The sequence below is a fragment of the Nicotiana attenuata genome, unplaced genomic scaffold (genome assembly GCF_001879085.1).
Source record: "Nicotiana attenuata strain UT unplaced genomic scaffold, NIATTr2, whole genome shotgun sequence".
In the NCBI taxonomy this organism is placed as follows: domain Eukaryota; kingdom Viridiplantae; phylum Streptophyta; class Magnoliopsida; order Solanales; family Solanaceae; genus Nicotiana; species Nicotiana attenuata.
In genome coordinates this window covers 27443-42515 of record NW_017675671.1, presented here as the reverse complement: position 1 = coordinate 42515, position 15073 = coordinate 27443, and the positions used below count along the sequence as shown (strand labels likewise).

General features: G+C 34.2%; 1 protein-coding gene across 1 annotated transcript; it reads left to right on the top strand.

Annotated features, from left to right (window-relative positions):
• The first annotated feature begins 909 nt into the window (after nt 1-909).
• On the top strand, nt 910-5402 carry LOC109220322 (plastid division protein PDV2). Its single transcript, XM_019384783.1, has 2 exons — nt 910-1359; nt 4555-5402. Exons 1-2 carry the CDS (start codon nt 1138-1140, stop codon nt 5200-5202), a joined length of 870 nt encoding a protein of 289 aa, XP_019240328.1. The 5' UTR covers nt 910-1137; the 3' UTR covers nt 5203-5402.
• The last annotated feature ends 9671 nt before the right edge of the window (nt 5403-15073 follow it).

Below are 15073 nucleotides of genomic sequence, written 5' to 3'. Positions count from 1 at the left end.
TCCCATAAAATCTGGGATTATACAGAATAAAATAAAAAAAGAATCAGAATTTGATATTCTAGATTACAACAATTATCTCTAAAATCTTAGAGGATCAAATCTTGATATGGAGAATATCTTCCTGGAAATCCTCTATCATTCAACAGGTCTAAATGAGACTTTCATTGGAGTCAGAAGCAACATACTGTTGTCTTCCCCTTTACCCTCTATTGGTTAGGCTTACTCACTTGTCATGCAGGATGAGAAGCAGAGAGAAAATACATTGTACAGGGTGCACGTATAAATATAACAAGAAAGGAATCTGGCTATAACTAATTATTGTCAAGTGGTAGTATCCTATTTCCTAATGTCTGACCACTATCAGATAAATACAAGGAAGGATAAAATTATCTACAAAATGATAACCACAATAGTTAATCTCTTGACCATGATCTGGAATGCATATAGGCCAAAACATTGAGTCACAGCTGAAATAAGCCAAGGCCCAAAGCTAATGTCATCATTCAGGCCCAATGCAAAGTAAACCCATATGAAACCGGGTCACCCATCTCTTATACAAATATAACATGTCTTGTAACCATTCAGACAAAACATAAACTCAACCTAACCATCTCCTCTTTCATCGTACTTATCACCGCCGAAATATTCTAGAGATCGACGGCACAAAGCTTGATCAACACCAATTGTAATGGTTTATTTACGCCGCTTGAACATGTGACGTCACGTGACAACGACTTTATCAATTGCGCCAAGGTCTCCTTTCTTCATTTAAATTCAAAGAAAGACAAATGAAAAATAAATAACAACGAGGAGAGTAATCCTGACCACAAAATTAATTTCCCAAAATCAAATATTTATGGGAGATTTTTCAATATAAGGTAAAGGACAAAACAGACAAATGCATAATTTGTTTTTGTTTTACTTTGTTAGGAGGAGGTTTCGAGGTTTATAGAGTCCAGCAGGAAAAAAGTTCCTAATGTCATCTCTTTAGGCTTCAAGAAAGCACCACAATCACTTGTATTTCACATTTTGGCACTTTCTTGGCACTTGTTTGTCCCTATTACAGAAACCCCTTTTTGCAAAAATTCATCAAGATTTTCATTTTTCAGAAGCCATAGTTGAAATCTTTAGGTTAGTATGGATGAAGACAGAATAGGGTTAGTACTGGCTAGAATCTCTGAGCTGAGAGTAGAGATTACAAACTGCATTCACAAAGCATCCAAGAAATTAGATGAAGAAGAAGTGGAATCTGCAAATGGAACAAACCCTGAGGCTGAAGAGGACGATGAAGCAGTGGATTGTTTGTTGAAGATTAAGGATGCTCTTGAATCACTTGAAGCCCAGGTGTCTTCTTTGCAGGTCTCTTCTTCTTCATCTTTTTCTTTTTTATTTTATTTTTCAGCTTCTAAATGTGTATATAATGGGGCCTAAATGGAGCTTAATATATTTAGGGGATTCATATAGTCAGACTCCAATTAGTTTGAGATTGAGGCGTAGTATGTCTTCATGCTACTCGGAATTTTGCAAAATTGTCCCTTTTCTTGAGTTAATAAGCAAAGCGGCGCCCAAATTAGGGTTCCACCTTAATAGAAGTTTCATTTGATTTGCTCTCCATTTTCTAACTCCCTTAGGGATTTCTTAGTCTGGTTTATCTGTACTGCTATGAGTATGTTTACTTTAGGAAATTTTCCTCCGTGTGTTTACGTATTTCTCTTGTTGAGGTCCTTTTTTAATTTTATTTTTGGTCTTGAAATATACTTCATTCGTCCTCTTGATGATGCATTTGGAAGCAGGATTTTGCTTAAAGTTTTTGGAGCTGAAGTTGGGTTGCATATCTGATGGTTAGCCTAATGTTGAAGTTTGGTAGAAGTTTGCGTTTGTGAGATTAAGTAGATACGTAGTGGTGCATTAGATGGATTAAACACAGTTTAGATTTGTTCGACGGAGTGGATATGAGGCCTTCTAGACAGAAATGGATAAAAAGTGTTTTCTCTGTCTTGGTACATTAGCATGCATTTTAGTTCTTTTGTTCCAACAAATGGATGGCATTTTAGAATTGACAATTTTTTTGATAGGCAGGATTGATACTCCGTTATATATCTGCTTGCTAAACTGTTGCATGTTACTATTATTTGCATTTTTAGAGTTTGGAGATTTGTTTTTGTTATGTGGACTAAGGCATAATGGTAGACTTAAATGGATACAGTAGTATGTGGTCGGTGAGATAAGCGGACATATCGGGTTTAAAGTTTAGATGAGGTAAACGAGAGTAAAGTTGTTTGCTTTGCTGCCTAATGTTGATATGATAAAGTCTATGACTGTACGATGTTGTAAAACTACCAGAGCTCAAGATCCGGATAATACAGATAGGATTCTCAGCTCTCTTGAATGCAACCCCATTCACATTTGAGGGGAATTTTTTTAATTTTCTCCTACTTATGTATTCAAGAGACAGATGCGCCTATAGAATATAGGGGAATGGGAAGGGGATGGTAGCTGTAGATGGGAATTGAACCCTTGCGTCCTCAAGCAAAGTGAACGCAGTGAATAGTGAATGGAATGTCAATTCCCTAAACCCATGCTTGTTGTGGAAATACTTTTTGAAGATCTTCCTTATAGAGAGAGATTATGATCTTCTCATCTCTATTTGAAACTAAAGATATTGAGATGTAGAAATAAGATATTGAAAAACAAATCTTATGCACTCACCAACCCCTTAAAATGTAAGTTGATCAACCTTTCCCTAATATTATTGACTTTTGAAAGTGATTCCACAAGCATTATGAATGCTGGTTCCTAGCAGTCTTAATGTAGGTAAAGCAGATACCTCATTTCAGGTGACATTTGCGATAAAACAGTCTGACCACTCTAGTCTACATGAGAAATGCAAATCTTAGTTTGCAAAACCCCACAATCCATCTGTTGTTTTGACGTAGAGTTGATATTCTTTTTTTTTTTCTTTCCGATAAGGTGTTTTGGGAAGTTTAAATCCGCAACTGCTTAACAAGGGTTCCGGCGATGATATCTATTAAATAAACTGGGTATTTCTTTCTTTTTAGTCTAACTTCTGATATTTCTCATTATAAATTTGTTCTTTTCACGTTATTTTTAAATTGCTTAAAATTACTATCAAATAATAGTAAAGTAACTTCTGAGTGTAATGTGTCTGCAAAACATTGCTCATTTAGACAGGAATTCCTAGTCATTCTGTCATGGAGGCAAGTGTGTTTCAAGTGACCGTATGATCCTATCTAATGTGCAAGCAAGTTCCCTATGTATGGTCAACCGAAAAGTGATATCACCATGTTGTAAGGGGAATTACATTTTGCTTCCAGAATAAGAGCACCATGGTTTGAATGTGTCATCACTGGCTTTCATCAAAGAGTTTGAAATTCCTTGGAAAAATCTTCATGTGAATTTCAGATTGTTATTCTTAAATTATCTCTTGTTGTGGCATGTTGGGCTTGGGGCTGTAGCATGTGCTTGATTGTATTGTTCTGCAGTGCACCTTGTCCAGTACCATTTCTAGATGCAGAATTAATCTTTTGATAAAACATTACGATGGTCGATCAATGTCTGATGATTGTAATGCCATTTATAAGCTTTAGAACTACCACTAAAATAAGTATTAATCTTCTGTGAGGAGGCTAGCATTAATTTTGTGACACTCTAGGCGAATCTCACACTGACAAAACACGGGAGAGATGCTGGGTATATAAGTAAACATACCTTAGACCCTAGTGACGCGTTTTAAAGTCGTATGGGCCTAGGCCCTAAGCGGACAATATCACGAGTGGGCTGTGCTGTTACATATGGTATCAGCGACTCCGCGTGCAACCTTTAACGACGGTGGGGGCAAACTTCAGCGAGAACGCTGAGTCCCTAAGGGGGGTGTATGTGACACCCTAGGCGAATCCCACACCGACAAAACACGGGAGAGCTGTTGGGTATATAAGTAAACAAGCCTTAGAGCCTAGTAACGCGTTTTAAAGCCGTGCGGGCCTAAGCCCAAAGCGGACAATATCACTAGTGAGTTGGCCTGTCACAAATTCTTTGTCATTATTATAAAGGCTATATGGGTCTATTGGTGCACTGGTATTGATATTTTTATTTCATGAGAAGTCAGAAGGTGCCCTTTGTAATTACAAGGAAATCTGATCCGTCAATTTTAGGGGAGACTTATTCTCCTGTTAACAATATTCATTTGCCCTTAGTGAAGGCTTAACGTCACTCGCTTAATGTAAGTAGATTGACTTATTAACAATGTTGGATGAAGGATTTAATCTTGGGTTAATGGATAGATTGGTCCAGCATTTTGTCAGTCGAAATTCCGATGAAAAGACTGGTAACTCTAAAGCCCAAAGGTTGTTCCCGTCCCTGCGGGGTGAGATGCCAAGAATCTCGTCTTTGTAGCACCTGGCTGATTATATTATTATTGTTTATACATTAATTATACAACATGGCTTTTATAAGATTCCTCTTGTTTCTATGTTTGTGCATTTGAGTAATTGAGTTATGTCCTCCACCTTATTGCCTTCAAATTAAAATGTTCAGGCACTACAAGAGCAACAATGGTATGAGAAAGAAGCAGCTCTGTCTGAGATTGGTTATAGCCAAGAAAAGTTGCTCCAGACACTGAAAGGGTACAAAGGCAAGGACTTCCAAGTCATACACGAGGCAATTGCTTTTGTTTCTGAAACAGTAGAAGACAACAACGATCTTCTACTTCCCCCATACCCAAGCAGACCTTCTCGTTCCATGGTGTCAGACAAGGGTTATGGCGCACACTTGCCATCTGCACGGAAGTTCACTCAAAATGGGATAACTGGTAACCACAACCACGACTCCAGGAAAGATCTCGATGAAGCTAACCGTGATAGGTCGGAGTCTAAAAGCCCATTACAAATGGTTAAGTTATTCATCAGTGCTGCAGCCAAAACAGCACTTACAGTTGTTGGCGTAATCTCTGTCTTGACGTTGGCCGGATTCGAGCCTCAGCTAAAGAAACGGGATAATCAGCTCAAGGTCTCTAACTTGTTTCAACAGCTTGCAAACAGGGAGGCGACAATGGTTGTTGAATGCCCTCCAGGAAAAGTCCCAGTGGTTGAAAATGGTGAAACTCGGTGCGTCGTGAAAGAGAGAATTGAGATCCCATTTGAATCAGTTGTGGCAACTCCAGATGTAAATTATGGTTGTGGATGAAAATGTTAGTCATTTTCAGCGTTTGTGTAAATCCCACTGTTTTTTTGACTTTATTTGAACTCTGCTGAAAGTCTGTGGCCTGACAATGTAATTTGTCTTAGCTAGAGAAAGTTCAATCTGAAAATAAAATCTCACACTCATTGTACCCTGTAACTTCCTCTTTTCTTTATGTATGTAGATATGCTGAAGAATTCCCACCACAGGCCACAGCTCCTAATCAAGAACCATGACGCTCATCTGGATCAAAATGGAAGAAAATAGGTCATCCATATGTGGTTATAAATGTCCGTTGGACACCTATACAATTTTTAGTGTAGCCCCAAAAATTTGTTTGCATATTGTTGGATTACCATTATTAGTATGTGATTAGGTAACATTTTGCCTACTTGCTAGTTTTCAGCTTCTCGCTATTCATATTCTCAATGAAAAAGTAATGCAAGGTATACATTAATTTGGGAGGAAATGTAAAACATTACTCCCTCCGGTCCACTTTAATTGATTTTTTGATTGTTTTCACACATAAATTTAGAACCAATACCGTGCAAAGCTCAAACGCACATACGAGTTAAGTTATGATACTCTCTCCGGTCCAAAATAAGTGATTTTTTGGCCTTTTTCTTGTGGTCCAAAATAAGTGATTTTTCCAGATTTCAAGAATGAATTAATTATTTTTTTTCTATATTGTCCTTGAAGTAAATGGTGTTGGAATATGTGTTAGGAGTGTTTATGTGAGATAGTAAAGGTTAATATGGTCAATTTCATTGCTAATTAATGCTAAAAGGTGGATTTCTTAATTTGTGTGAAAACATCCAAAAAAATCACTTATTTTGAATCGAAGGGAGTAATAAACTGACATTGCTTGCACAAAATTCCATGTGCGTTGACACGAAGAATGTAGGGGCAAGGCCTAAACATCAACTTGTTGCTGCTATCTAGTCCAAAATCCCAAAAATAGTAGAAAAAGATCACGATATTCATATAGTCGACCCTAACTTATTTTGAATTGAGGCATAATTGTTGTTTGATTGTACGATTAACGAAATAAGACTAACTGGAGAGTTGCTTCCCAAATGCTTGAACATAGATATTAAATAATGTATATACTAGCCAGTAGAACACTTATCCCATAGTATTTAATTTCCTTTAGGACTTTTCTAAAATGGAAATTATTTGTATGTATAGACAAATTATTTATTCTTTTAAAATCACTCCTACTCGCGAACGATGTTATCTTGCAAATATTTAAGATAATTGGTGATCTTTAATTTTAGCAAAAATAAATGGCAAGCTGTGAGCTAAGGTTTTGTGTGTTTGTTGAGAGATCTGTCGTAGATTTGCCAACTTAGGTCATTACTATAATGTCGCACGCTTGGATTGCTTGGCTAGAGTTCTATTTATTATCCAAAATGGTCATTTAATAAACAAGTTGATGTTTAATAATTAAATGAAGGGGCAGAATTCTAGCACATTCATGTTTTGGCCACCTGAAATTAATTGAGTTTTAAGAAACACAGCAACTTCCTACAGACAAAGCACATGATATCTACCCAAATAATGAGTTGGAATTAGAGTGGTTGATTTATTAGTTTCATTCCAATTCTCTCCGTTTTACTCTACAAAATCAGTTTTAGTTTTGTATCTTTGTATTTTTTTCTTCGGTTTTAGAATTGGTGTGATTGTTGATGCCCTTCTTTTTATCTTTCCTAATCCGAGGGTTTTTCGGAAACAGCCTCTCTGCCTTCTTGAAGGTAGGCGTAACGTCTGCATACATATTACTCTCCCCAGACTCGCTTGTTGGATTATATTTGGTTTGTTATTGTTGTTGTTGTTACTCTACAAAATCAAGATATCATAATTTTCTTCCCAGTTGCATTTGTTGGGCCCTTCTTGTTGGCAATTGGCAATATTATATTATATTATATTATATTATATCAATACTTGAACTATATAGTTCTGGTTTTCTTTACTTGCAGTCAGTCCAATAGTAATATTTCCGGTTCTTACAAAGTAATCTTTAAATTTTTCTTTTTTTATTTCATTGCTAAATTTGGTATATTCTTTCTCCAACACTTGTATTGTGCTACTAAACAAGCTCTGTTGAAATTCCAGGTAGTCATTTTCTAAAGAGCAAAATACAAAATTGGTTGCTCTGCCGAACTAATTGCATTCACAAGCCAAAAAATATACTAAAATATGTGTATTATATGCATAACACATATGCAAAAATTATACATTTTTCCGTCATTATTTTTTAGAGTGGTTAAAAAAACACAGTTTTATTTTCTAAATGCAGAATTATATTCAACAGTGATATTAATGTGCTACCAAAAAAGACTAGGTTCAATTCCCATTCGAGTTCAATGGCCTACACGAGGCAGTGAGACCCTCAATGATCGTGACAATTTAAATAGAGAAATTGAAGAAGACCCGTAAATTAAAATTATAAACTACTGAAAATATTCCTGGTCAAAAAGATTAAAGTTCCCGTCTGAGTCATTAGCTTACTACAACTCAACAATTCAAACAAATCGATTTCATATAAATGAATTGACGTTAAAGTCTTGCATTAAAATCATCGTATTATACAATAGTAGTAATAATTGGACATCTGAAAATGTCATTTACAAATTGGAAATGGCCCTATACTCGCTTTCACTTGTGAAAGTTTAACAACCTAGGTTGCCATATGAACACAAACAACAATTAAACTTCCATTTCCAATTTTTTTCGGTATTATTTAATTTTCGTATTATAATCTCCATTTAACTTGTTCGCAAGCCAAATTACCTCTAAGATTTGGAGAAACGAAAATTTCCGCCTTAAAGCAGACTTCGTTTTCTTTTAATATCTGGGATTTTCCGCTGCAATTGTATTAAATCCAAAATCACCATGCATTATCTGTTACTACATACACATAAATATATAAAAGTACGAAGACTATTAATGAAGTACAAGAGACAAATATTTTAATATTTGTTCTCAATTCAGATTAATAGCTATTTCTTAATCTTCTAAAAAATAAAATTTACATTTTTAAATATTATTTAAGAATTAATATGAAATTACAACTTTTTGTAGTTCAAAATATTTAAAACGAGATATTAAAAGATGTGGTTAATAGAAAAACTATTTGGCTTTCCAAATAATAATGTGCCACGTAAAATAGAAAGAGTGGAGTAATAAAGATAGAACATTAAATAGAATTGCTAAAGAGAATCCCAAGCGTCCATTCAATTTCAAATTATAAAGATCTACATGCTAGTTAGTACTCCATTATTTAAGCCGCAAATTGCAAAATCCAAAATCCAAAATCCAAAAATTATCAAATAAAGATTTCATTTCCTCAATTTACATTTTACATGAAATTCTCAATTTCACTAGTTACTTTAATTTTCCAACTTCTTTACTCCATTTTCTGTCTCGACAGGAAATCTTCTGGTAGGACATGACCAACTTGATAATGTATTGTCTTCATTCCACTACTGTAGCCATTGAAGACTGCAGCTAAAAGAATCCAGCAAAGCACGACAACTACTTATGGTGTTGCTGGCGGCAGGGGCGGATTTAGGATTTTTATAATATGGGTGCACCATTAGAGATAGACAGAAAAATAAGTATCAAGTGGGTATTGATCCTTGCTTCTCTATGTATGTAACTCTACATTCAACCAAGTGCACCATTTAGCTTCTTTGGAGCATGAATGCTAGCAGATAATATTAGATCAATTTTAAAAATATGTACATAAAACACCTAGTTTGACGGAGAGACCATGAGTTCACGTACCCCATATATTGGACTATAAATCCGCCCCTGGCTGGCGGAGCTTCATGATATGAAGGAGTTCAGTATAATCTCCTTTGTCGAAAATTACACAGTACAAATACATTTAAAACAACTTTTTGTAGTTATAAATAGTTGAATTTCCTTACAAGAAAAACTTCTAGTACTGTAGTGGCAAAGGCAATTCAAAAACTGCTTTAGGTCTCATGTTCAAATCCTTAACGTGACAATCATGCATTTTCTTGAATCTTCTCGTTGAAATTCTTGACTCTGCCACTGTAATAGACGGATGACAATAGTCATTTAGCGCGGTGCTTGCTTTTACAGCAAGTGTACACATATCTTGAAGAGAAAGTGGTGTGTGTAATTTCGAAATTGGCAAAAGAAAATAAAGCTGACCAAGTTGCAAAATTTCATCTTTGGCCAATTGTGGAACTAATGAATTAACATTCATGGCCTCTGAGCTACAAATGAAGAAATCAGGATTTTGGCCAAGGATCTCGCCGGCGGTTATGGGCTGTTGGAATTCTTGAAGTTGGCCATTCATTTGAATCAACATGGCTACTTTTGTAATAGGCAAATTCATGCTTCCACTGTATTTTGTCATCAATGGTGCTGATGTACAAATACCCATTTCAACAGTTTTTTTTTCTGAAAAAAGCAGAAGAAAAACAGAGGTTTTTTCTGTTATCTGCTTTTGGTTGGTGTTTTTTATTAGTATATTGTTGGAGTTGAGCAATTGGCACTGATGAGGATGAGGTATATATAGGAACGGTGCGCACCTGGTATATTCAGTTACTCGGTTTTGAGTCTTTTGACCGCTAATCAAGCTTAATTAAGAAAAGTTGTTATTATAATAAAATAGTGGGGGGAAATTCGAACTTTAAATTACTCCCTCCGTTTACTTTTATTTTGCACGTTTTGACTTTACACGCTCCTTAAAAAATAATAAATGAAGTGCATAATTTACCATGATACCCATATTAATTGATGCATATTTTATTGAATTTGAGAAAATGATTTGAAATGAGTAATAAATAATGAGGGTATAACAGGAAAAAAGTTCGTCTTCTCTTGATATGCGTAAAGTGAAATTAAGTGGGCATTTGGACATAAGAATTGTAAAATTTCAAAAAAAAAGGTGAAAAAAATTTTCAAGTGAAAATCGCATTTGAAATTTAGAGTTGTGTTTGGACATGAATATAATTTTGGGTTGTTTTGAAGTTTTGCGAGTGATTTGAGGAAAATTTTGAAAAATAGCTTTTTGGAGTTTTTCAAATTTTCGAAAATTTTCAAAATGCATAAAATTGAAAATTTATGATTTCGAAAAAAAAGGGAAATTTTTTTGAGAAAAGGGGGAAATTTTTTTGTCCAAACGGGCTCTAAGTCTGACTATTTTGACAGACGAACTTGTTAGCGTGTTTCTAAGAAGGCAGGCAAAACACACATACACACATATAATATATGAAAAACCAAATATTTAATACAGATCCACCGGCCACAGTTCTTAATGACTTCTCTTTAGCAAAGATTATTAATATATTACTAGTAAATTACGTTAGAAGTGGAATGATAAAATTATAAAGAAACGAAAAGTTTTAATTCTAAATAATTATTTAATGACTGGAGAAAAGCAACTATACTTTAATAAAGCATAGAACTTTTAGGTAGCAGAAATCTTAAGCATGATTAAATTAAGAAGTACTCGTAAATAGCTTGGGCCAGGATGCAAATGTGCATCCATTATGATCTTATGATTTCCAATTATCTAGAAGGAACTATTTTAGACACTTATTAAATATGACGATATGAAATACTAATATTTTAAAGAATAGGGATTAGATGATTCCTAAATAGTAAGCTCGAATTAAATATGGGCTCAACGTTAAAAAGTAGATTACTCAATCAAGCAAATGGGATTACTCTCCAATTTAGAGTGCGTACATTGTTGCACACATAAACATTAATATACATGTAAAGTGCTATGTGTTTGATATTAATGACGAAGCGATAATTTTCACTAAAGAAATTTTAAAATATTAAAATTTAACTACATAAGGTAATTAAGCAGGTTCAACGTACAATATATATGCATATTTAAAAAGAGTTCAAGCAAAGGGATGTTAATTAACTTTCCGGATAGCTCCATCCCTCTTTAGCATCACGAAAAATATTTTCAGAAAAGAGGGATCGAAATTCTTCTTGTTTATGAATAAATATTATTTTCCTTTATAATTATTTAAACTTTTATTTCTACTCCTTAATAGACATTATTATAAATCTTTATAATTCAAAATTTCGTCAAGACACTATCCAATTTAAGCTCTCCGAACATTTTCAAATAAGCAAATATTTCCAAAAAAATTCGCCAACTATATATGTGAGGATCAGATATTGTCCGTTCGCTTTCTTTTTCCCTTTTTTGGTGCGTGTTTGAGAAATTAATTTTGGTTCACACTTCGTAGAGTGAATTCAGCGAAATTTAGAGAGTGAAGTCGAAAAAACTTTTTCAATCATTTGGATCATACCGAGTAAGATTTGTGATAGAAATGCGTGTAAAAAATATATTCCTTCCATTTACTTTTACTTGTCCACTATATTAAAAATATATTTTCACTTTTATTTATCCATTTTAGCAGATCAAGAGAAAAATATTCTTTTTTTCTTTTCTTATTTTATCCTTATTAATATTTACTCATTCTGCAAATTATTTCTCAAAACTTTTTGAAATGCTATCATTAATAGGGGTTATATGGTAAAATACATACTTCAATTATTATTCTCTCCGTTCACTTTTACTTGGCACGTTTTGACTTTTCACGCCCCTTAAGAAATAATAAATGAAGTGCATAATTCACCATGACACTCATATTAATTGATGTATATTTTATTGGATTTGAGAAAATAATTTGAAATGAGTAATAAATACTGTGGGTATAACAGGAAAAAAATTTGCCTTCTATTGATATGCGTAAAGAGACAAGTAAAAATAAAAATCTAATTTTTTAGAAAAATAGTCAAATAAAAGTGAACTGAAAAAGTATTTCTCAAGAGGCGCGTAAAACAAAAAATGGACAAATAAAAATAAACGGGCAGGTATATACGAAAAAGTGAAAGCGTCATTTTGAAGTTAGTGGCGGGTGGGGATAGCTGTGTGCTTTTATTTTGTTTTCTTTTATCCAACCAGATTATGCAAGGAGTATAATAAATAAATATAATATGGAACTCTTTTGTTTATACTATCAACTATCGTCGTTGCTTCCTTTCCCACACAATGCATATGCACCTCTAGCTTCCTTTTCTTCTCTTTTTCTTTTTTATATCTTGAGGGGGATGTGGTGTGTATTTGTCTCGTTTATGATCACTTATTGTAATATAGTTTTTCTCTTTTTGACTTTTGATATTCTGTCTTCAGTTTCTGGATCTTTCTTTTCTTTTTCTTTTTTGGTGGAAATTTTTTTTATGACCCATTGGCTCTTTTTATTTCGTTGAAAAACTTGTATGTTCATATAGGATGAACTGTGTGATTTGGAAAACTTTTTAATGAAACCCTAATTATAATTTGTAATATTTTTTTATTTAGCGTTAAAAAAAAGAATAGATAAAACAAACTTATATACACTACTAAAGAACTGCTTAAATTCGTCCAAAAAAACCGATCGAAATCGATTGAAAATTTTAAAAAAGCGATCGATTTTCGACTGCTTTTAATTAGTCGGAAAAATTGGTCGCTAACTTGTTGCGATCGAAATCGGTCGAAATTTTCTGACCGAATCGGTCGGTTTATTCAAAGCGTTGACTAACTGCAAACTTCATTTACCGACCGAAATCGGTCGGTATTAATTAAATATTTTTTATTTTAATTTTCAAATACCGACCAAATTCGGTCGGAAATTTTGAAAAAACTGATATTTTCGATCGATTTCGGTCAGTTTTCTAGGTAAAAATTGGGCAGGAAATGCCTGCTTTTAAGCTACACCACCTACCAATTACAACCAATATCCATCCTATAATAGCAGCATTACATTGCTGCCATTCAACCATAATTAATCAACAACGATAACAATTAACTAACTAACAACAACAACAATTAACTAACAACAACAACAACAACTATCTAACAACAACAACAATTAACCAACAACGCTAATAACAACCACAACAACAACGCTAATAACAACAAAACCTGTCACGACCCAAAATCCCTCCGAAGGAGTCGTGATGGCACCTAGTCTCTAAAGTAGGTGAGCCTAACATTTGCTGAAATAACATTAACATTTACTGACTTCAAATTTAAATAACTCTCAATAAGTCACAATTCTCAAAACCGGTGGTAAAAGTCATAAGCCTTTCTAAGAGTAGTTATACAAAATAAATACATCATTGTTCAGAAACAAAAGGAACATATGGAAATAAGTACAATTGAAGGTGACTCCGAGACCTGCGAATGCTACGATAGGTTTACCTTGAGTCTCCATCACAACGACATGCACAACTACAATCGATCGAATACCTGGATCTGTACACAAAAATATACAGAAGTGTAGTATGAGCATACCACGGCGGTGCCTAGTAAGTATCAAGACTAACCTCGGTGGGGTAGTGACGAGGAACAGTCAAGACACCTACTGGTCAAATGAAATGAACAGGATATGATAATAAAATATCGAGATAAAGATAACGAGGTAATATCAACAGCGGAGAGAAATCAAAATACAAACAGTAGGAACAATAAAGGGAGAACACAGGTAGTAACAGACGATAACCAAGTAAATCAACATTGCATAACAGGAACAGATAATAATTTATTCAAATAAAGAAGTCAATGCCAACTCAATCAATCACATCATGTCTAATACACAATCCCTACCATCTCAATTCTCGGTTTCTCATATCATAATCTCAACTTCTGAACCTTCTGTACACATAGCACATTGTGCCCTCATAATTTTCATCTCACTTTTAACAACAAAATCCACATGCTATACAATATATAATGTCCGTACAAATGCACTCAAGATGTTCAAGAAGTCTCATTTACATAATATATGTAAATTACAATTTCTAAACTAATTAGGAAAACCAGCGAGAAAAAGATGAAGTTGTGTTTTTTCTTTGAAATTATTTGAGTAAAGAAAGTACCCCTTTCAATTGAAATACAACATCGAATAAATTATTACCTTTAACATGGGAGTTAATAACTTAAAACTTAGTAGAAATTCCTTTTTAAGTAAAATACAACCTCAGGCGGTTTAAGGAAATATAATTAAGTAACTAATTGAATTGAAGATGTAACAATGAAGTTTGAAGTATTGGAATGTATAAATATAAATACGGTGATGTATTGAAAACACTGTAGGTTCCAACACAAACGATCACAGCAATAAAGGAATTTAAACAGTTAAAATACTTGAATCGATAACAACAAATAAACACATCAACAGAAAGTGCACGACATCACCCTTCGTGCTTTAACTCTCAATCCTCACCATGCAATCAATAATAGAAATGTGCACGGCATCGCCCTTCGTGCTTTATCACTCTTCCTCACCAATGCATAATATAAAAATAAATGTGCATGGCATCACCCTTCAAGCTTTATCACTCTTCCTCACCATATGAATAATATAAATATAAATGTGCACGGCATCACCCTTCGTTCTTTATCACTCTTCCTCACCATATGAATAATATGAATGTGCACGACATCACCCTCGTGCTTTATCTCTCTTTCCTTACTATATGCATCATATAAATGTAATTATGCACGGCATCACCCTTCGTGCTTTATCTCTCTTTCCTCACCATATGCATAAATATAAATGTGAATGTGCACGGCATCGCCCTTCGTGCTTTATCACTCTTTCCTCACCAAACAGTAGAAACAACAACATCCCGGCAAGGGAATCAACAATAGAAACAATAACATACCGGCAAGGGAATCAACAATAGAAACAATCACATCCCGGCAAGGGAATCAACAATAGAAACAATCACATCCTGGGAAGGGAATCAACAATAGAAACAATCACATCCCGGCAAGGGAATCAACAATAGAAACACTAACATCCTGGCAAGGGAATCAATAATA

What these genes read in the sequence shown, in the direction of transcription:
- LOC109220322 (XM_019384783.1), top strand. Translation starts at nt 1,138, where the DNA reads ATGGATGAAGACAGAATAGGGTTAGTACTGGCTAGAATCTCTGAGCTG. An exon ending in CCCAGGTGTCTTCTTTGCAG is followed by an intron (nt 1,360 to 4,554) that starts GTCTCTTCTTCT and finishes TAAAATGTTCAG; the next exon opens with GCACTACAAGAGCAACAATG.